The 21,832-nt window shown below is 33.4% G+C and overlaps 1 protein-coding gene across 1 annotated transcript; it reads right to left on the bottom strand.

Moving 5' to 3' along the window:
* Positions 1 to 13,664: 13,664 nt before the first annotated feature.
* Positions 13,665 to 21,615, bottom strand: LOC109002039 (U-box domain-containing protein 33-like). The gene is made up of 9 exons (XM_018979603.2): positions 20,439 to 21,615; positions 19,865 to 19,986; positions 19,201 to 19,322; positions 18,444 to 18,548; positions 17,684 to 18,122; positions 17,254 to 17,391; positions 15,895 to 16,422; positions 14,257 to 15,021; positions 13,665 to 14,054 (listed from the first exon to the last, which is right to left on the bottom strand). The coding sequence occupies exons 1-9, from the start codon at positions 20,701 to 20,703 to the stop codon at positions 13,872 to 13,874; spliced, it is 2,667 nt and encodes an 888-aa protein (XP_018835148.1). The 5' UTR covers positions 20,704 to 21,615; the 3' UTR covers positions 13,665 to 13,871.
* Positions 21,616 to 21,832: the final 217 nt, after the last annotated feature.

The following is a 21,832-nucleotide window of genomic DNA, read 5'->3' as shown; positions in this document are numbered from 1 at the left end:
TATTTAAAATAGTAATTATATAAAAGTATAATAAAAATTGTACGTATATCATTATATATATAAGCAAATATTGTTTTTAAAGAAAACTTCTAGCCATAAAAAAATTATAAAAAAAAATTCACAAAATAATATAACTTAATGTGTTATATTAAATTATAAAATAAATTTAAAAAATACATAAAATCAGGTTAATTTATAAATTTATTTTTATATAGGTACTTTTTTAATATAGTTTCTGTGTCCCGTTTATTTAGAAGGTAGAAATGGGAAAAGGCCATGATCCTCCGCCTTACGCGGGTTGCAACTTAGTAAAAGGGGAAAGGCGCGTGGATTGACGTCTTTATTCTCTCACAGCTTGTCTGAACAGAACATGTTGATTGCGTTGATTTCTGATATTTTGTAAATAGTAATAATAAAATAATAATATATAATAATGTATAATAATAAAAAATAGATAAAAAATAAAAAATAATAATAAAATATTCTCAGAACATTTTACTACTCAAACTGTCAAATAGAGCCTCAGAGTTCGTTTGAATACATAAACAATTTCATCTCATCTTATTATTATAATTTTATAAATTTTTTATATAAAATATAATAAACAATTCAATTTTTTCAAATTTTAAAATAATAATAATATTAAAAAATAAATATTTTAACAATATTTTATTTAATTTTTAACTTTCATATAAAATTAGTTTTTCTCATCTTATTATCGAAACAGAGATAAAATTAATTTTTAAAATGTGCCTCTATTTTTTAAAACAGTAAAATTTATTATTAAAATTTAATTTTTTTATATAATTTAATTTTTAATTTTTTAATTTTTTAAAAAAAATACATATTAATTTTATGATTATAAATAAAATAATTCTTTTCATCGACATTTTTCACTATCCTATATTTTATATCTTAAAAAAACAATTATAAAAAAATGTGAGGATAAATAGTGCTAGAGTGGGGCTACTCTGCCGCCCCACTCTTACCGCTGGGCGGTACGCCCAGCATTTTTTTTTTATATTTTTTTAATACATTTAAATATTTTTTAAAAATAAAAAAAAATATATTAATACATTTAAAATACTTTCTTAATCATTAAGTAAAAAAAAAAAAATTTTGACCAGCAGTCAAATTGAGTGGATAAAATGAAGAGGTAAAGTAGCCTTTTTCATAGTGCTATGCATGTCAAAATCTGAAAGAATATCATTTCTTGCAGTATCCGTACGTGACAGCATCATTCCCATTGCCGATCTAAAGTCAAAGGTTATAACCAATCAGATAAATAAGTGGCTGGACAAAATGAGAGTTAAGTGGGGTCCACACATTATTTAGATATTATACTATGAGTAATGCTATCAATTGAGAAATTTTATCCATTTGTCACATCATCATATGGTTTTATTTTTAATTTTATATTTGTGAAAATTTCAGGAACCTTTTAAAAATCGAACTCATTGATTTTAAAATGTATAATCAGCTAGGTTTGATTTGGTATTGAACATATTTTATAATTGAATTAGTATATATTGGTTTTGAAATTTAAAGAATCGATAACACACCGAATATAACCTTAAATCAATATTTTCGATTTTATCGATTTCGATCCGATTTTTTCAGTATAATATATATTATAATTATATTATAGATTATAGTAATATATTATAAAATATAATATATATAACATAGTGATATATTATAGTATATTAGAATATATAGGTTAATATAATTACTAATACAATAGACTATAGTGATAATATATAGTTATTTATATTAGATTTTAAAATTTAATATTATATTATTTAGTAATTTATCATATAATATAAAATTATTTTATATATAATATAAAAAATCATACAAAAAATACTTTATACAATATAAAAAATTAAAACATATATATATGAACCAGTCCGATGTTTGAAAAAAAAAATTGAAATCGGACCGATTTCGATCAGTTTTGAGAAAAATGAAACCGGTACCGGACCGAACGCAGTATCGGACCCAACCCACCGGTTCGGTCCGGTTTGGTCCAATTGACTGATTCACCAATTTTTTTTCACTCCTACTTGTTTCTTTCTTTCTTTCTTTCTTTTTTAAATAAAATAGTATAAATAGATTAGACTCCCATATGAGACTGAGCAGCCACCGACCCTTCCGACTCATAATGATGCAATTAATCAGAGAGGAATATTTTTAACGTCTCAATACTAGGTGTTTTTTGTTCTTCCAAACTATGAGATATTCATTCAAAAACTGTAAATAGAGTTCAGTTACAGAAAGATATATAGATTATTACAACAATTCTAAACAAAACCAGAAAATTAAACTAAGACAATTATTGAATTTGATGGTGGGTCTTTCCCACTATGAAAATCCAGCATGCACTGTGGCAACTTGATGAGGGGAATATCTCCAAAAATAGCATTTGAAGAAACCCATTGCGCCATTGTGTGCGCGCATCGGTTCTGAGCCCGGTGTATTTTAATAGTCTTCCAACTCTCAAGACTGTTTAGCATTAATCTAGTATCACTTATCCGACTTTCAATGAGCCAATCCGAGTTTTGATGAGGTTGGTATAGAGCTGAAATTACCACCTGCGAGTCACCCAACAGAATGATATTTTTTCATTGATTCCTTATTGCCATTTTGACACCTATGTAAGCTGCTAAAACTTCTCCACTATTTGGATTACAACTAGAGGTAAACTCAGTTATGCAACCCACTATATTTCCTAGATGACCTCTTCCTACTGTTGAGACTATAGTACCTGCCTGTCTCACTACTACATCAAAGGATATTGAAATCTTTCCTATTTCAAGGGGTTCCCAGTGGGGGTTGCCATGAATGAGTTTAAAAGTCCAAGCCTTCCTATGTTCCTGGTAAAGTTTTGAGACTTACACTACAAACTGTTCTATGGGAATATAAGTTGAGTCATGAATAATTTTATTCCTATAAAACCACAAGCAGTCCATTGCTAAAATCACAAATAGTTGAAATTTATGAGCTTCTTGCAATTGAATGTTTAGAATGACAGTTGGATCAAGAATGGCCAGAATCTAATCTTTTATGTCCTGACCAATGATGAATTCAATATTTAAAGGCCATGGTGACTGCCTCCACAAACTTCTTGAGTACAGACACCTTAAGAATAAGTGAGAGGTTGATTCTTCATCAGTATGGCAAATAGGACAGAGGATTTGGTCATTGTTGAGAGAGGAACAGTGATACAGTAGAGACCTAGTAGGAAGGACATTGTTTAAAACTTTCTATGTAAAAAGTTTAAGACAATCCTGAACTTGAAGAGACCAAAGTTTCTTCCAAACATGAGGAGTATGACCATTATTAAGACTTTGAACAATAGCTGCATATGCCACTAGAATGATGAAGCCATTTTAAACTATCCTTCAAATTATGGAAGTTGTATTGGGCTAGAGGGATTTTGTTGATCTCTTGGACAGTATGATCTGAAAAAAAGAGTATGAAGCAGGAGATTGTTCCACCTCCTTGGCTCTTCTAAGATAAGCTCAGATATTTTTAAATCAGGATCCTTGAAAATTTCTGGCAAAGAAGGAGCTGGAAAAGGAGGAGACTTAGAAGGAATCCAGCAATCCTTCCAAACACTGGTGGTTACACCATTGTTTATTTGACAACAAGCACTGGTGGCAATGAATTCCCTTTGTTTTGCTAAACCTTTCCAAACTTTTGAGTCATTTTGCTTGACTTGAACTTCCAGCCAGGAAGAAGACTTCAAGTACTTATGAGAAATAACTTTTTTCCAAAGACTTGAGCTACTTAAATCATTTTGAAGGAGAGACCAACCTAGCTTACTCAAGAGTGCTTTGTTAAAGTTGGAAATGAGTCTTAAACCTTGCCCCCCATTGATTTTGGTTTACATATGAAATTCCAAGACTTGGGAGTAAAGTTGTGAGTCTTATTAGGATTAAAACCCCACCAAAATCTCATAAAATATCTGTCAATGCTGGTTGCAATTTTTTTTGGAATAAGAATGCTTGACATCATATAAGCCAGAATGGAGCAAGAAATTGATCTTATCAAAGTAGTTCTACTTGCTTGAGAAAGAAGTTTGGTTTTCCAACCTGACAGTTTTTGTTGGATTTTATCTTTAATATCCTAAAAAAAATGTTTGTTTGATCTATCGAAATTGAGGTGAAAACCAAGATATTTAAGCTTATTTGAGGCAAGGTTGGAAATCCATGACTGATCTAATTTCCTTAATGGAAGATGGAGGAGTGGTTCTGCTGAACTAAATTGATGATTTTCCTTTGTTAATCTTTTGGCTTGACCACTTTGAGTATTTATCAAGACATTTAAGGAAGGAAATGACATTTGTAAGAGAGGCCTGTCCAAAAAGAATTAGGTCATCTGCAAAAAGAATATGAGTGAGAAGAGGGCCATCTCTATCCATCTTAATTCCTTTGATGAGATCTAGACTCTTTTCCCTGATAATCAATCTAGAAAGAACTCCACTCCCAATGATGAAAAAGAATGGGGAAAGAGGATCTCCTTGCCTGAGTCCCCTGGAAGGAATAAAATGGTCAGATGGTTCCCCATTTATGAGCACAGAAAATGAAACAGTTGTGATACAAGTCTCGATCCAATGAATCCATTTTGGATGAAAACCGAGACAATTGAGAATAGTCAAAAGAAAGTCCAATTCCATGAAGTCAAAAACCTTTTCCATATCAATCTTTATTGCCATAAACCTTTTTTTTCATAAAATGGAAAATTTCTTGTGCTACAATGGTATTTTCTTGTATGATCTTTCCAGAAATAAAAGCAGATTGATATGGAGAAATGAAGTTTTTAAGAACCTTTTTAAGTCTATTTGCAAAAATTTTTGTAATGATTTTATAACACACATTTGAGGGATTGATTGGTCTAAACTGATGAACAGTATTAGGCGAACCTGTTTTGGGAATTAATGCAATGTGTGTATGATTGAGTTCTTGCAAAAAATGGCCATGAACAAAAAAGTACTTAATAGTACTAATGAGATCTTCCTTAACTATCTCCCAATAATGTTTGTAAAAAAAAAAAAAACCAGTGAAACCATCCGAACCAGGGGATTTAGAAGAGGGAATTTGTTTTATGGTTTCAAGGATTTCCTCATCCGTAGGAATTTTGAAAAGATTCTCATTGTCAACCCAGGAGATTTTCTCAAGGAATAAAAGCTCAAGATCCGAAGGAAACGTTGGAGAAGAAGACTTATAGATTTGTCTAAAATGATCAAGAAACATGGATTTAATGACAACAGGGTCATGAATCCATTGATTGGAAGAACCTTTGAGGAAGGAGATGTCATTTGCCTTCTGCGCATTATGGAGGTCATGTGGAAGAATTTTATATTAAGGTTTGTAGTTGTTAGCCACTGCAACCTTGATTTCTGCCTCCAGAGAATTTATTCTCTTTTCAATTGTTCTGATAAACACAATTTCAAGTTTTCCTCTATTCTGAGAGAAGCATCCATATGATCCATTGACTGAATATGAAGTACTTGCTGGTTCAAAGCTTTTATAGAAGTATGAATGTGACCAAAATTCATCATATTCCAAGACTTAAGGGCTTTTCTCACTACCTTTAGCTTTTGAGAGAGGATATAGGAAGGTGGGCTAGGAATCCTTTTTTTCTCCAACTATTGTTTATGACCTGAAAACAGTTTGGATCTCGAGCCCATAATTCTTTAAATTTAAAAGAATTGCGAGATTTTTTTTAAACCGAAGTATCCAAAAGAAGAGGTGCATGGTCCGAGGAATGGATTGGTAAATGCATTATTTTCATATCAGGAAAAAGAAGTGTCCAATTGGGGTTTGCAATTCCTCTATCTAATCTCTCTTGAATGTGGCTTTTTCTGAATCTGTTGTTAGTCCAAGTATATTTAGAGACTACAAAACCTATATCCCCTAATCCATGTTGGTTCATAAACTGACTTAGTCCATTCAAGTTAGAGGATGATGCAAATGGTTTACCTCTTATTTTCTCAAATTGACTAAGAATAGTGTTGAAGTCTCCTAATCCTAATATGGGTCCCGAGAAAGCAGAAGTTATGGTATCAACTAAAGTCCAGAACTCTTGTTTTTCTTGAGGTTGTGCACGACAATAAGCTAATAAGAGAAGCCATGGTGAATGAACATGGTCCGAATACACTAACAAGGCCATAACATTACTATTAACAAACACAAGTTCAACATCAACCCTAGAGGCCATATACATAACAGACCTCCCCATTTCTTCTTCGGAAGGATATGCAAATATAGAGAAAAGCCTAAACTATTCACAACACCAGCAGTATTAGCATCAGATAACAAAGTTTTTGAAACGAAAATTAAATCAGGGTGGTGAGTCCTGATTTGTACCCTTAAGCTATGCATTGCTAGAGACCAGGCAATGTCTTTACAATTCCATGAAAGGAGCCTCATTTATGGGGTGGTGGCAGGTTAGGGCCCGCCACCTCAGCCTCTTTATTGACATAGATTTTTTTTTTTTTTTTTCTTCTGATCAGAGAGTAGGTCTTTACCAGCGTCAGACATCATCTCTAAAATCGCCTTCTCAATTTTGATCACTTTCTCGAACTCCCTTCCTTTTCTCATTAAAGCTAGGGTTTGACCTGCGTCTTCGATATCCCTGATATCAGCTTGGAGCTTGGAGCAATTGATGAGTGCACACGGATTTATAGCTCTCTTCTTCGGTGGGATCTCTTCATCAGAGCGTTCCATACCTCTCTTAGAAGCTCAAACATTTGTTTCCACAAGATTCTTGAGGGATGCAGAGTGAGGGGATGGATTCGAGTTGACTTGGGTTTTGATTGGCAGGGGTTCTAGTTAGGGGATATAGAGTTTAGGGATGCTGTCACAAATGGTTCTTGGGCAATTTTGCTGGAGTTTAGGATGAGGAGGTGAGACATTTTCCCAAGAAAATTTCGAGGGATTAGAGGTAAGGATGGATTCAGATCTTGGGGCTGGTCCATATTTTTGCAAGGTAGAGCTGATTATATCAGGGATGAGTTTTGGTTTTGGATTAGGAATTGGGCTTTGTATTTCAGAAGGGCTAGTGTACATCTAATGGGTTTTATCCAAAACACAAATGGGCTGAAGTGTCTCATTGGATTTTGGTTAGATATGGGGTTCATGGTACTGGGTTCGTGTGCTGGAAGCTTCTGTGTACAAAAGGTTGGTCCTTTTAGAAAATCAAAATTTTGTATGATCTATTCATAAACTGAAGGGCTCGAGATGCCTTTAGTATTAGGCCTCAGAAGAAGGCCTTGATTGGGCTCAGGCTTGTTTGATTTCAGTAGTGTTCGAGGGGCCGTCCATGATGGGGAGACTGGCTTGCTAACCCCAATCGCTTCATTACTTAGGTTACAAAATTTCAGAGGGCTAGGACTTTCTTGCGTTAATGCAGGGGAAGAGCTCAAGGTGGGTTTTTTGTCAGAGGGAGTTATGGGTGGGCTGGTAAACATTAATGGACTTTCAGAACCTGTCTTGGCCCACTGTTCATCTTCTTCTTCATTCATCCTCAATTTGTTTTCAGCCGCCATTGACGATTTTCTTACGATGGTATTGCACCATGATTCAACACCTGAAATTCCAGCAAAGATATTAAACGTGTTGCCACTGTTTTCTAGCTTCGAAAAACAATTCACCTTCTCTACAAATATCTTTCCCTTGCCTTTACTGAAAAATGTTTTCTCAGTAAATGCTCTGGCTTGTGGATGTGTTTGTTACTGGTTCTCTGATTTGCACTGGTGGAAGAGATTGTCGAGGTAGAGCTGGCCTCCGGGACTGAGCATTCAGGAGGTAAGTCTTAATACCTCAATATTTTGGGTACAAGTCCATGGTTTTCCATTGGAGATGCTCACCAATCAAAATGTTGAAAGGATTGGGAATGTATTGGAGGAATTAAAGGAAGTTGATAGAGCATCAATATTTGATGAAGCTCTGAGAAAATATTTGAGAATTAGAGTTGAGATGGATATAGAAAAATCACTACCTGAAGGATTTGATCTTAACAGACCTGATAGAATGCCAAAAAAGATCCTTCTCAAGTACGAAATGTTGTCTGACTCTTGCTATGGCTGCGGCCATCTAGGGCATGTGGTTCAAGCTTGCCTTCTACATACATCTATACCAGAAGATTCAAAATATGGGCCATGGATGCGTGCAGAAGCTTGAACTATAGGCGCTATCCAAGACAAACTCAAGTGGCCCATCAACCAGCTTCTGAGATGGAACCAATAAGGGCCATGCAGCCAACAGTGGTGGAACCGATACAAGAACAACCAAGGCAAAGGGTAATAGTTTCTCAGTAGGTGTTGATATGTGATTTTTTATTATTTTTATTTCTATTTAAATATACATATTTACACATCAATATATATATGTATTTAAATAAAAAGATAAAAATTACAAATTACATATTGATGTATGATGTAAGAAATGATACGTAGAATCTTTCTTAATCATATAATTAAAAAAACAACAGACCATGTTTAATTTAGAAATTCTTTTTGCTTGATCTACAATTTTTCTTATAAAAAAGCTCATGTAATAACTTTTAATGTGATGTAATTTTAATGAGTCATTCTATTTACAAATTGGTGTGGAGAACACACTATCTACGTAATAATTTTGCGATACGATTTGATTTACAAGATTCAAATTTATAAATTTTTCTTACAAATTAAATTCTACAAACATCAGCAGTATGCAGTATGGAATATTTTTTTTAGTGTTATGTTTTGTCGACTGGTTAAAAATAAATAATAAAAAATCAAATGACCAATTCAATAAAAAAAAATGGTTAATTTTGTGCAATAGGTTTTTTAAATACAATATTTTTTTTTTTTGAAATCAAGATTGTTTTATTAATCACCACTGCTGCAACAAAGTCTAGATACATGGAGGATGAGCCTCCATATCCACAATTACATAAGAAATATGCAAAACATTTTTGGCCAAGACATGCTATAACAATTGCTTCTTTTCTAACATGATAGACTGACCAATATGTAAAGTTTTGGAGTTTACTTTTAATGTCACTAACAAACATCCCAATATTATTAGTCCAAGACTCTCTAGCTTTTGAAATGGCTTGAATAACTTGAAGAGAATCACCCTCGAGTATGATATTTGTTAGCCCCAACTCAGATTCAAAGATAGTTGCTTGAAGAGCATCAAAAGTTTCTGTAAGTAATGAATCAAGAAATAAACTCGTATTCATTCTCATAGTGATAATGACTCTTCCTTCCCAATCTCTAGCTATAAACCCAATTCCAATGCATAGAGCTTTGTCAATCGCAGCATCCCAATTGAGCTTAATAGAATTTTGTGGAGGAGATGTCCAACACTGAGGTTAATGTCTAGTAGCTTCTGATGAGCTTGTCCTCTCTGCCTGAATTGCCTTCATATCCTGTAAAATCTGTTTAGAATGCAACACCACAATTTTTGGTGCACTAATTAGAGCATTAGCATTGGCTTTATCAAAAGTTTAGCTAAATGCAAAATTTGATGAATTTCATCAAAATAGGGCTACATTGGATTAGTCAAATAGATAAATGTGAAACTTTGAGCTACAGTAAATGTATAGGTTTCTTCAAATTTGAAGGTTTACTATTCATTCATCAAATCTATTTTTTATTCACTTTTAATCTCCAAAGGTCTTTTTTATTCACGTTTAATCTACAACCGTCTTGTAATAATAACGTAATAATCAAATTAAATTATTAATCAACATATAATTAGTGTAATTGTAAAATATGAAAAAAAATAAAAATATTTTTATTAAAAAATAATATTATATTATTATTTTGATAAATTCAATGGCTAATTCAATGTGGAGTTATGGCTAGGAAAGTTTTAAATTTATAGAAATCATGTACTTTTCATCAAACTTTAAAGATAACTCTGATAAAGCCAACGCCAATGCTCTAACTCCAGACATCTCGAGCAGCAATGCATCCCCACAATTCATGATCCATTGACACTTCCTCCTCTAGATAGATAAGTCATTTTATTTAGAATGTTCAGCTTCCAGACTATTGGTCATACTCTTCTTTGTTTGTTATTGCAGGAAGGCTGCCCTTTAGTTCTCTCTTGAATTTTTTTTTTTTTTTGTAGATGATAAACACTCCTTACTAAAAGCCGTCCATATTATTTTCTTTGATCAGGTAAAAAGTCAGATAAGAGGTTTTTTTTTTCTTAAATTTAAATTTAATCCTTTAGTCTTCTTAATTTGTGTGTTGGATTTTCTTTCTTATGGTTGGTTTAGTCAGTTTGGTAAGGTTTAGCTGCAAAGTTTGACAATTGAAATATGTAAAATCAGTCATGACTTTTTATGCATTTATAAAAATAAAATAAAATAAAAAAACTACTGAATTTCTAACTTCCACATTACTCCCTGTGTTTCTCAAAAGTTACGATTAAATCCTTCCATCCAATTCCCGCTAACTTTTCTAACATTACAAGGCTGACGTGGCGGTTATGTTTGGGCGGTGAGTATATTTGAGAAATGTTGAGAATATTTATGAATAGTTTTGAGTAGAGATTAGAGTGAGTTTATAGATCTCATTTAGAGTATTTTGAGTTGTTTGGATGTATAAAATATGTTGAGTTTTTTACTTTTGGATAGGTAATTGAAAAATATGTAAATCTCATAAATATTATAGTGATTTTATTTTTAGTAATAAATATTATAGTGATTTTATTATAGTAATTTTTTAATATAAATAAATATTATGGTGATTTTATTTTTAATTTATATATAATAGTGATAAATATTATAATGATTTTATTTTTATATATAATAGGAGAAATTATATTTGCAATCATGAGTGTGTAAGCGCCGTGCAGTCGCTTTGAAAAAAAGTGGGGTCCACTATTAAAAAATTAATTTCTTTTCATGTGAGACTCGTATTTAATTTGCGCATTCCACGACTGTATGTAGTATTACTAATTTTTTATTTATATATAATAGTGATAAATATTATAGTGATTTTATTTTTTATTTATATTTAATAGTGATAAATATTATAGTAATTTTATTTTTTATTTATATATAATAATGATAAATATTATTGTGATTTTATTTTTTATTTATATTTAATAGAGATAAATATTATAATGATTTTATTTTTTTATTTATATATAATAGTGATAAATATTATTGATTTTAATTTTTATTTATATATAATAGTGATAAATATTATAATAATTTTTGGAAAGATTTTGATACGAAGATGGTTCATTGCGTTTGACATATAGAATATTTACAATAGTATGAGAATACTTAAAAAGTGTTGAGGTATATTGACTATCCAAATATAGCCTAATCTACACACATGGACCAATTAGAAATAAACACATGACATTGTTCATATTATTTTATTCTTTTTTAAGGTGTGGATGATGCAAAACTAAAATAAACATGTCGAATTTTGATTGGTCCACGTGTATAATTTGAGCTATACCAAAAAAATAGAAAGAATTGTTATTTAAAAATTGAAAACTGCAGAGATATTTTACAAACTTATGAAAAAGAGATATTTTACAAACTTATAAAAATTGGTTCCGTTTGGATGTAAAAATAGTTTCATCTCATTATTATAATTTTTTAAATTTTTTATATAAAATATAATAAATAATTTAATTTTTTCAAATCTTAAAATAATAATAATTTTAAAAAATAATATTTTAATAATATTTTATTTAACTTTTAATTTTTATTTAAAATTATCTCATCTCACTATCTAAACGAAGCCTTATTTTACATTTAATCAAATTTTTTAAACATCAAGCAGAGAGCTGAATATATTAAAAAAAAAATACAGAATTAAAAAGTGGCATAAAGCCATAACATGAACCAATTCATGATTGAGAAGAAAATTTGGTGACAGGAATAAATATAGCATTATTCCTGCTTTTAATCTACTTGGGATTAGTAAATTGCTTTGCCCAGGGGTTACTAGTCACCTAATAAAATTTGAGCCTATAAAAACCAGAGAAGTGCTTGATCTAGCCAAATATTTTATACAAAAAAGTTTACATACTAATGTGCATGATTTAATGTGATCTGTCATATTATAAAATTATTTTTATCGTAAAGTAGATCTAACATATTATATTAAAGTATATCAATATGTAACTTCATTATCTAAGATTTCTGCGTAAATTTAACATTTCTTTAAAAGTATTATGTAACAAAATGAAAGTTAGAAGGTGTCATATGTCAATTTTGTTTGTCATATCTCCTCCTTGTGAGATGGATTGCGACCGCCACATACATGATAAAGATCCGCTTTTCGGGTGGCCGCGAGCCACCTGCTAATAGTAGATTGGCTCACAAGATATGCTTGTGACGACTGTGTGAGCAGATTTCCTCCTGATGGGGTGGCCATGATGGGGATGAGTGAGGAAGAGTTCCTACTTATTCCCTTGGGTGGCTACCAACCATGCCTTCCTCTTGCAAAGTATATTTTATTTAATTGTTTCTATTTTTTTAATAATTTAAAGATTTTGAAATATATTCTTTTGAAATTTTTTAATAGATTAGTTGATGACATGTCATTTTTTTATTAGTTGACCGACACATGTTATATTTGGTATATGGTATTCTAAACTTGTGAAAAACTAACTAGTATTGAAAGAAGACAAAGTCGTCACAAAATTCTTAAAATCTAAAGAAGGAAGATTTTTATAAAAACAAGTGTTAGATCTCTACAGATATCTTACAGATTGATATGACTTAATACAAGATGAAAATAAAATGCCTTAAATACGGTCCGCAAGGAACGTTGGAAAGCGCCATTGGGCCAATTGGGATTTGATTTGAAGCTTTGCTGACTAGAGTTGGTAAAAGAAAGCATTTGCATTTGATGTGACCAAAAAAGGCTATGTTGATGCAGTCTTATGTTGCGTTTAGATATTGAAATGAGCTCAATTGAGTTAAATTATTAAGAGAGTTATGTAAAATTTATCTAAATTAAATTTAAAGTATCTCGAAATATTAAGATGAGTTTAATACTTTTTATGAGAAATTTAAAAAAATTATAAATTTTATGTATAAAGATATTTTAAGTTAAATAAGGTTGTAGATCTCACGTATAAGAAAATTTTAAATTAAGATGAATTTAATAATTTGAGAGTTGAATATTTGGATGTTAAACTCAACTTAAAGTTCGACTGAATTAAACTGAGCTCAGCTAAGTTTAAAAACCAAACGCAGCCTTATTCTTCTATTCTGACTTTCATACATATAATCTTTGTGGAAAAATTGACCTCCTATGCGTGTGTAACACATTACTCTTATTTCCTGTGCATACCAAAAATTTTGTACCTACCAAAAACATTCAGATCTTGGCAATTTCAGCTGTTCAGACTGCAAATAAAAACATTAGAACACCAATAAATCCAAGAAATTTAAAACAACAAAAAAAAAAAAGAGGAGTAAAAAATCTTGAGAATCTCAGCAAAGTAAAAGCTAAAAGGGCAAACCCCACTTTTTTTTTTTTTTGGGAATATTTTACTATATCAAGAAGAAATATAATGAAAAATACTATTTATCATCATTTCATTCTGATGTAATATCAAATGATTGACAAATACAATCGTCTTGGTATTATGAAAATTGCATGCTATACCATGTGAAGGATATAGATTTATTGTGTTATATATACAAAGGGATCAAAATATCATGAAATGAGGAGTTGTATATTCTATACAAACAAGATTAAGATATTTTGTGTCTGCAAACTATCGGATCCAACATAAACAAGAAAAGAGAAAGTAGGAAAATTTTACGTTTCTTTCCGTTGAGTATAAACAATATGTATAACAACCAAAGGAAAATAAGAAAAGATTTCATTGTTGTTGCAGCCATTCCTGTATGGCAGAACGAAGAGCGTGGTTTGGGACAAGGTTGCAGTGTTCAAGCTTCAGATTTGTCATTGGTGAAGTATCACGCCCGCTGTCCAGCCATCCTCTCAAAGCTTCTGCTTCATATGTAAAACCATCTGCCGCCACATGAGGATCTTGCATGACTTCCTGCAAGTTAGGGAATAGCATAGCAATTTATATGATGACAACAAAATCCAGTGAAGGGTTGTGTAGTAATAGTTTCCCAGAAACATTTCAGATCCGAGATATTTTCATTGATGCAGTCACTACAGTCAAAGGTATATTCATTTCACCAAAAAAAAGCAAGTCTAAGTTATATTAAAAAAAAACAATACACTGAGGAACTTACATGGAAAATGGGGCAAAGAAAATATGTAGGAGGTTGGCAACGCTCCCCAGAACCAAATCGGAATAAAGATGAGCCACCACATGAAGCTCTCATTGGTTCAAGTACCCTCCAGACATCTGACGATAGGTCTGGCCGGTTCTTTCGGTTCATCTCACAACACCTCAATGCTAAATGAGTCAACTGTTCAGCCTGTACAAATGGCCAATCCCCAGCCAAAGGATCCAAGAGGGCTTTCAACTTTCCAGAATCTAATGCATATTGCACTTCTTTTGTTATCCCCAAGGCTGGCCTTCCAGTCAACAACCGTAGTAATATAATCCCAAATGAATAAACATCTGACTTTGGAGTAAGCTCTCCTGTGGAAAGGAACTCAGGATCCATATACACAAAAGTACCCTTTGGGTCAGTTCTCCAAACCTCTGTGGAATTCATGTCTGAACTTCGATCATGAGATAATAACCGACAGATACCAAAGTCACTTAGTTTGCTAACAAAGTTGGCATCAAGGAGAACATTGGCGGGTTTCAAATCGCCATGTATTATGCTGTTTGGTTCACAGGAATGAAGAAAGATGAGGGCAGAGCACAACTCTGCAGCAACGCGTATTCGAATTTGCCATGATAATGGGGGACTATTGTCCTTGCAGCTGAGTCGATCTTCAAGGCTTCCATTTGGGAGGTACTCATAGATAAGGGCCCAAGCTTCTTGGCAGGCTCCAATGAGTGTAACTATATTGGGATGCCTCAACTTACTCAATACATCAACCTAACACATCAAAGTGAGAAACTGAAGTCATACACTGCCAAACTTGTGAACAAATTAAGTTCCGTTATTAATGAGCAGATATACACTTTTTTTACTGTATCCTTTCTGAAATTGTGGAAGAATAACTATAACGGAGTATGGTCAAAAGAAAAGGAAAAAAAATATATTGAATAAGAATGAAAAATTTAGGTCACCCATAGGGCAAGCAAACTTTTAAGCAGTACTCATATGAAAATTTAGGTCCCCCAGTTCTTTAGATTCTCCATATAGCCTCACGTTTTATAAATATAAATGTGAAAGCAATTGAACCGATTGTTATAAGATCATTTAATGTTGCATCAAAGTACTTAGGAGTTTGATCTATGACTTAAAGATGGTACATGTTCAAGTATACATAATCAAGTTATCAAGATACTCTGACATAGCTAAACAAACAATTGTGGACAATTGAGAAAAGATGAAGGATTAGAGAAACCATAGCCAATTAAGACCTATACCACTTAATTACAAATATTATAAAATATAATAAAGGGCAACAGACCACCATAACATGCTTTCATAAAAATTGGGTCAATTCTGCTCGAGCACAATGGAATGATAACACCTCCTTTATAAAAATTTAATATTTTCTAAGCTGAGGCATTGAACCTGTGCAATATGTAGGAAGCAAGTTTAAAATGAAATTAATAAAACCGTACCAATTGGGTCCTAGTATCATTCGGAACAATAACCTTGTGAACGACAATTACACTTGTAAAGATTTAAATTTCAACTCTTTACACAATAAACCATAGCAATTAGCCCAATATTTATGACTCAAGTATATGATTCAACTTATCTCCAGCTAAATACGCAAAGTTCGAATCATCTCACCTCCTGTTGAAATTCTGATGGGCCTTGCAAGCTATGAGAGTTCAGCATTTTTACAGCCACCTGGGTGTGACGCAGTACACCTTTATGAATGGTCCCATATCCCCCCTCTCCAATCATCAGGGCTGGATCAAAGTTTCGAGTAGCTTCATCAAGCTCTGAGAAACAGAACTCAGAGAAAAACTGATGCATGCATTTGCTAGAGGTCTCTCCTTGTCTCTTCCTCAACTCCTCGGCTTCTTTAAGTGCATTGTCACGCCCTGTCTGCAACTCAACTTGTTCTTTTTTATAATTTTGCAAGAGGTCCACTGCAGCGATAATCTTCTGCTCCAACTCCTTTACCATCTGTTCAGATGTTGCAATTTGCATCTCCAGTGATGATTTCTGATCTAAGGCAATCTGAAGTTCCTCCATCACTTTTTCATGCTGGTTTTTCATCTTTATGAATTCTTCTTTTTCTTTTGCTAGTGCTTCCTCAATTTCTTTCCTTTGCTTCAACTCCTCAACATATAAGCTTTCTGATGCTTTAGCCTGTAAATGCATAATTGGAAAGTTGCATTGGATAATGAGAATTTTAAGTTTACACTCTCAGATATTCCATATAAGCAACTTAATGCAATCGAAGATGATGCTACCCACTCTGAATAGTCAAAAGCATTGCTCTAGATAGTGTTATAGATTCTCCAACTCTTAGATGGACCATCATGAAAGTATCAAAACTAGATCTAACCAACTTTTACAGGAAGAAGTAATGTTATGAGGGAAGAATGTCCATCCACTCAGTCCACAAAAACTGTTCTCCATCTTGTTATCCTAAAAATGGTTACAATACATGATATTCAAGTAGAGGGTGATTAGCATGTAGACAAGACCACTACATAGGATGTAAATATCACCTTTATTTGACTTACTAATTTCTATATTGGATGCTGCAACACTTTGGATTATCAGAGATATTCAGATAGGAAAAGAAAGAGCACATGATATAACTGAAAACGCAAGGACTTGATGTGATACGACCATAGTGGGCTATGCCCATGATGTAGGTAGCTTATGCCCATCTTTCTTATTAACATTAATTATAATACACACTTAAAGGACTTGCATAGAAAATACAGCGGATCTATATAAACTTATTGTAGCCTGTAGTAGTGAATAAAACCACATAATCCATGGTATTATACAAACTGTGGCCAGCAGTAGTCCCAGGTCATTATAGCTTATAGATCATTTCTGATTTTTTTTTTTCTAATTCACATGAACAATTTTTTTTTTTTTTTTTGATAAGTTAATTCACATGAACAAAATGATCTCCATAATGGAGAGCAAGAATGAATTACCAAGAATATATTAAAATATTACCCTGCGTATGGCATCAATGGCATTTTTTTCAGCTTTCCCACGATTGACAGTCTCTTGAAATGCTTCTTGCTTTGCATTTATGGTCTCTGCCATGGCCTTTTCAAGGTGGTTATAGAAAGTATCATCTATACTTCCATCCTGTAAAAGAGTCCAGTCCTTAAAAATACTTATATACATTTTGGTCAATGATGTATTCAATTGACGAAAGAGCGAGGTGTTATGATTCTCAAAAAAGGCTTGTCATCATCCTTTTAACCATCATTTACTATATGTTGTCATACTTATCTATCAATTATTTACTACCATATCAGGGATTGATCAGAGGATGATGGTCAAAAGGATGATGAATAGATGATTCTCACAATTCCAAACTCACAATTCACAACTCAAATCATGGACATATATATCTCTCAAAAAGTTGAGCACATACCAGTACACTGGGAGGAGAGGAGTGACAAAAATCCTCTTTAGATTGAGGAACTGCACTTAAATCTAATCCAGACCCACTTTCCTCAGTTTCTTGACATGGAACCAGAGTCATGTCAGTAGATGAGCTTGTTGAGTGACCAGACCCCAGCGAAGAACTTCTTCCAGAAAACACATACATTTCACTGGTATGCAGACTTGAGAAACCTTCAGCATTAGCAGGGAAAGAAATTTTTTTTTCGCTAGCTCCATATCTCTCAATATCGGCAGACCTTACTCTTCGCAATAGATCTTGAGCTGGATTAGTAAGATTTACGTGTGTATTATGCCCTGTTGTAGCCGATCGTAATCGTAAGTGGTTTAGTTGTCCAGTCTCAATGTTTGGACTTGCTTGCGGCAATGAAGAGACAACCTCCATATCAGCTCCATGTAAACTAGCTTCCCTGTTTGGGTATGGCATTTGTATTAGTAATGTTGGAAAGAAGGCTAGATGGAGTTGAGTTTACTTGCATAGACAACATCATCAAAATCAAGTGATAATCAAAATCTTAGAGCCAATGGAAAGCATTCGTAGCAGTTTAAAGTACACAATCTTCCTGATAAAAAACTGAGCAAGCATTTCCTAGCCATAAATATAACCCATAGATTTTAATGCTTGAAAGCTTCTCCACTGGGAATACATTTTTTTATATATTTACATATTTTTCTCAAAATATCAGCACACACTGGTGTTGCAAATTTAATAATGAAGACATTGATCCAACCTTGTGTGGATCAGGTTCCCCTTGCAGACAAACTGAATGTGACAGGACAGAGGCGCTTGTTGGCATACATAGATAGCTTTCTTAGACTTCAGGTCCATCATTTTCCTGCAATTTTTAAACAGCAAGGTAAACAATCTAAGTACATAGGTGAATATACAAGTTTCAGTTCAGAAGATCCTTGGTTGGGATTAACTTCTGACTTGTTATATATGGACTACACCAGCACCATCAGAGGAAATGGCGAATATCAAACAACATGATACTCTTTTAGCTTCCTTTACAAAAAAAAAAAGTTTCTAGAAATTAGGATGCATGTTGTACACTTGATTTCACATATTAAAAACAAGAACAATAGTATTAAACTAATAGTAGGCAGTCTACCAATCAAAACCAACCCTCTTAAAAAAGGATATCCAGAGAAGCATGCAAACTTCTTTACCATATGACTATAGACTTCTGTTTCTCAATTATTTATTACCATTTTAGTTTGAATAGGCGACCCAAATACTCTTTAGTCTTCCTATGGTGCCCAATGTTTCTTTCAATTCAGCTCACAGCTAATACAGTTAGGACCAATTAACCATCTGTATATGGTGAATGAACAAAAATATCTAGTACATAAAGCATCCACAAGAATCACACAGTTGCTTTGATATCTTGTGAGATCCCCAATGGATGTCTCTACAATGAACAACATAATTAGGCACATGAAAAGTTCCATGACGAGCTTGCCTGCATCTCTACAGTGTAGTTTTACCTTGAATAGTGCTTGTCTGCAGCTGCTCCAATGACGAGCTTCCTAATTCCATGCTGGGAGATGAGTTCCACAATTCCCTTCTCAATGCTATCCATTTCCGTATGTAGTTTCTCAGCCCGTACCTATATTAAAACTCAGCAATGCCAAAACATATCGATTACAAGAAAGAAAGAAAGAAAAGGATCCCCTTGACATAAGACCACCACTCCTGGTGTTAAAAAAATTCGGGAACTATAGGATCATTCCAACTTCACATTCAGTTTTATAACATTTAGGAGTGGTTTGGAATCAGAGATGAGTTGAGAAGGTTTGTGAATAGTAGAATAAAAGTTGAATTGTTTATTATATTTTGTGTGAAAATTTGGAAAAATTGTTTTGGGATTTGAAAAAGTTGAATTTTTTATTATATTTTGTGTGGAAATTTGATAACGTTGTAATGATGAGATGAGTTGAAATGAGTTGAGGTGGGTTTTGAATTCAAACGAGGCCAGATAAGAAGATAATGAAGTTCACAATATGCAGAAGTTCACAATTTTTGTACTCGGTTCATGATAGAACATAATGAAGTTGTTTGTTATATAAGAAAACAAATTTTTAAAAGGCATAACAATTGAAAGCAAAAAAATCATCACAATTAAACAGAAAGACAAGGCAGGTCCAATACCCCCATTCGACGACAGATAAGAAGATACTCAGCCAGGATCTTCTGCATATTTTGTCTCTCCAATTCCCTGTATGCCCTGACTTCCTGTTCCTTCATTGAGCTTGCTGGAAATTTTGTTCCCACTAAATATCAAGAATAAAGGTCAATATAGAATGTTTCCGATAACTTAAACACTTAGCAATATGCTGGTAATTCCAAGACAAAATCATTACTGAAATCTCAGCAAACTAGGTATATGAATATAAATTCTTCAGCCAAGTTTCAGTCTCCAGAATATGAGTTTAAAATTGCAGCCAATTCAATAATACTGAGATTGAACATTTTTTTCCTGAAATTTGAACCCAATTTCCAATAAATTATTATTATGATCAACTTTCTTGTCCAAATTTCCAGCCAATATAGTTCAAGGGACGATTCTAAATCCCCCCCCTCTCTCTCTCTCTCTCTCTCTCTCTCTCACACAGTAAAATAATTACAAGTTCCTGAAAATTCTAAGATACCATTCCTCAGAAGGCAAACCATGCACGGGATTGTGTGTGGCATGTGAATATGCATATGTATTTTGCAGACTTACTCATGGGTATCATTTGTGCAGGCTGATGTACATGAATGATGCAAACCTTCTTGCCCCCCGAGTTCTGTAATGTCCATATCACTGTTGATTTGCTCTCCTTCACATCTTTTGACACAGCTACATATATTATATCCTCAATCATGCGTGCCATCGATTCCCTTGCATTCTCTCGCCTGCTTCCCATAGATCCTGAAACCCCAATATCAAGCACTCTTAAGGAATCGGTCCTTTGTGTGAGTGCCGGCACAGAACTCAACACCGCCATGATTATAATTACTGGATAACTCAATCCTGGAGACCCCAAACCATTGTATTTTACTACCAATAACCGAACTCTTTCGCTCTACAACTCACCTTCAAATGGGAAACTTTATCTCCAAATCTCACACAACCTAACCTTCCCCCCCCTCTCCAAAAGACAATCCTCTCCAATTATAGGGCTTGCCAATAAAAATCCCAACCTACCCAATTCAATTTTCTCCCTCCATACCCAATCAAGCCTCTGCTACCACTTTATAAGAAACTCTCTCTCTCCGAAAAAAAAAACCAAAACTTCACTCAACCCAATACAACATTCTCTCCCCCGAATTCAAACCCATCAAACTCCTCTCTAAAAACTTTCATTATCCTCCTCAACTTAGGGACACAAAAACAAGAACCTACACAGCCCAATTCTTCTTTCCCCCTCTACGACAAATAAGCCAAGTTCTATATCATACTTGTAAGACAGATCTCACCTGAATAAAATCATCAACCTCCCCTTAAAACCCCCCTCTATCTTCGGGAATCAAGACCCTGTCCTTTTAATGGAGATCTTCCGAGGAGACAAGTGAGCCTCGGATTCAGAGGAAAATGAAATCTTTGGAAAGCGCAGTTGAAACAGGGCTAGTGGGGTTGGTATTTGAGGTCTCTATACATATGGTTTGGAGCAAAAGGGATTGCTTGTCTGGAGCTCCAGTGGTTGCACCATAACAACAACCAGACTCGCACAAACGAGAGTACACAATCAATATATAAATAAATGATAAAAAAGAAACTATGAAGCTACAAAAACAATCGAGTTGGGTTAATCGGTGCGTGGTCTACTTTTTCTCTCTAGAGCCATTCTACTTTCTTTCTACGGACCTTTTTACACTTTTCTTCTTTTTCTTTACCATGTTACTTGGCTTGCTTCGATTTCTTCGAGAAGAAGATTCTAAGAAACGAGAAAGCGGTCCCAACAGACCGAACTAGGACATGATAATTCTAAGAGAGAGAAACTAACGTGGGGGTGGACTGAATGTGCTTATTCTGAGCTCACTTCCAATGAGACATGATTATCACTACCAGCAATCTTTTTTTTTTTTTTTTAATAGGTTATCACTATCAGCAATCTTCACGTCAACAATAGAATT

This window comes from Juglans regia, chromosome 12 (assembly GCF_001411555.2).
Source record: "Juglans regia cultivar Chandler chromosome 12, Walnut 2.0, whole genome shotgun sequence".
Taxonomy (NCBI): Eukaryota; Viridiplantae; Streptophyta; class Magnoliopsida; order Fagales; family Juglandaceae; genus Juglans; species Juglans regia.
Note: the sequence above shows the minus strand (reverse complement) of the source record. Positions and strands in the feature narration are given on the sequence as shown.

What these genes read in the sequence shown, in the direction of transcription:
- LOC109002039 (XM_018979603.2), bottom strand. Translation starts at nt 20,703, where the DNA reads ATGGCGGTGTTGAGTTCTGTGCCGGCACTCACACAAAGGACCGATTCC. An exon ending in TGCACAAATGATACCCATGA is followed by an intron (nt 19,987 to 20,438) that starts GTAAGTCTGCAA and finishes CTTGATATTTAG; the next exon opens with TGGGAACAAAATTTCCAGCA. An exon ending in GCAGACAAGCACTATTCAAG is followed by an intron (nt 18,549 to 19,200) that starts GTAAAACTACAC and finishes TAAAAATTGCAG; the next exon opens with GAAAATGATGGACCTGAAGT.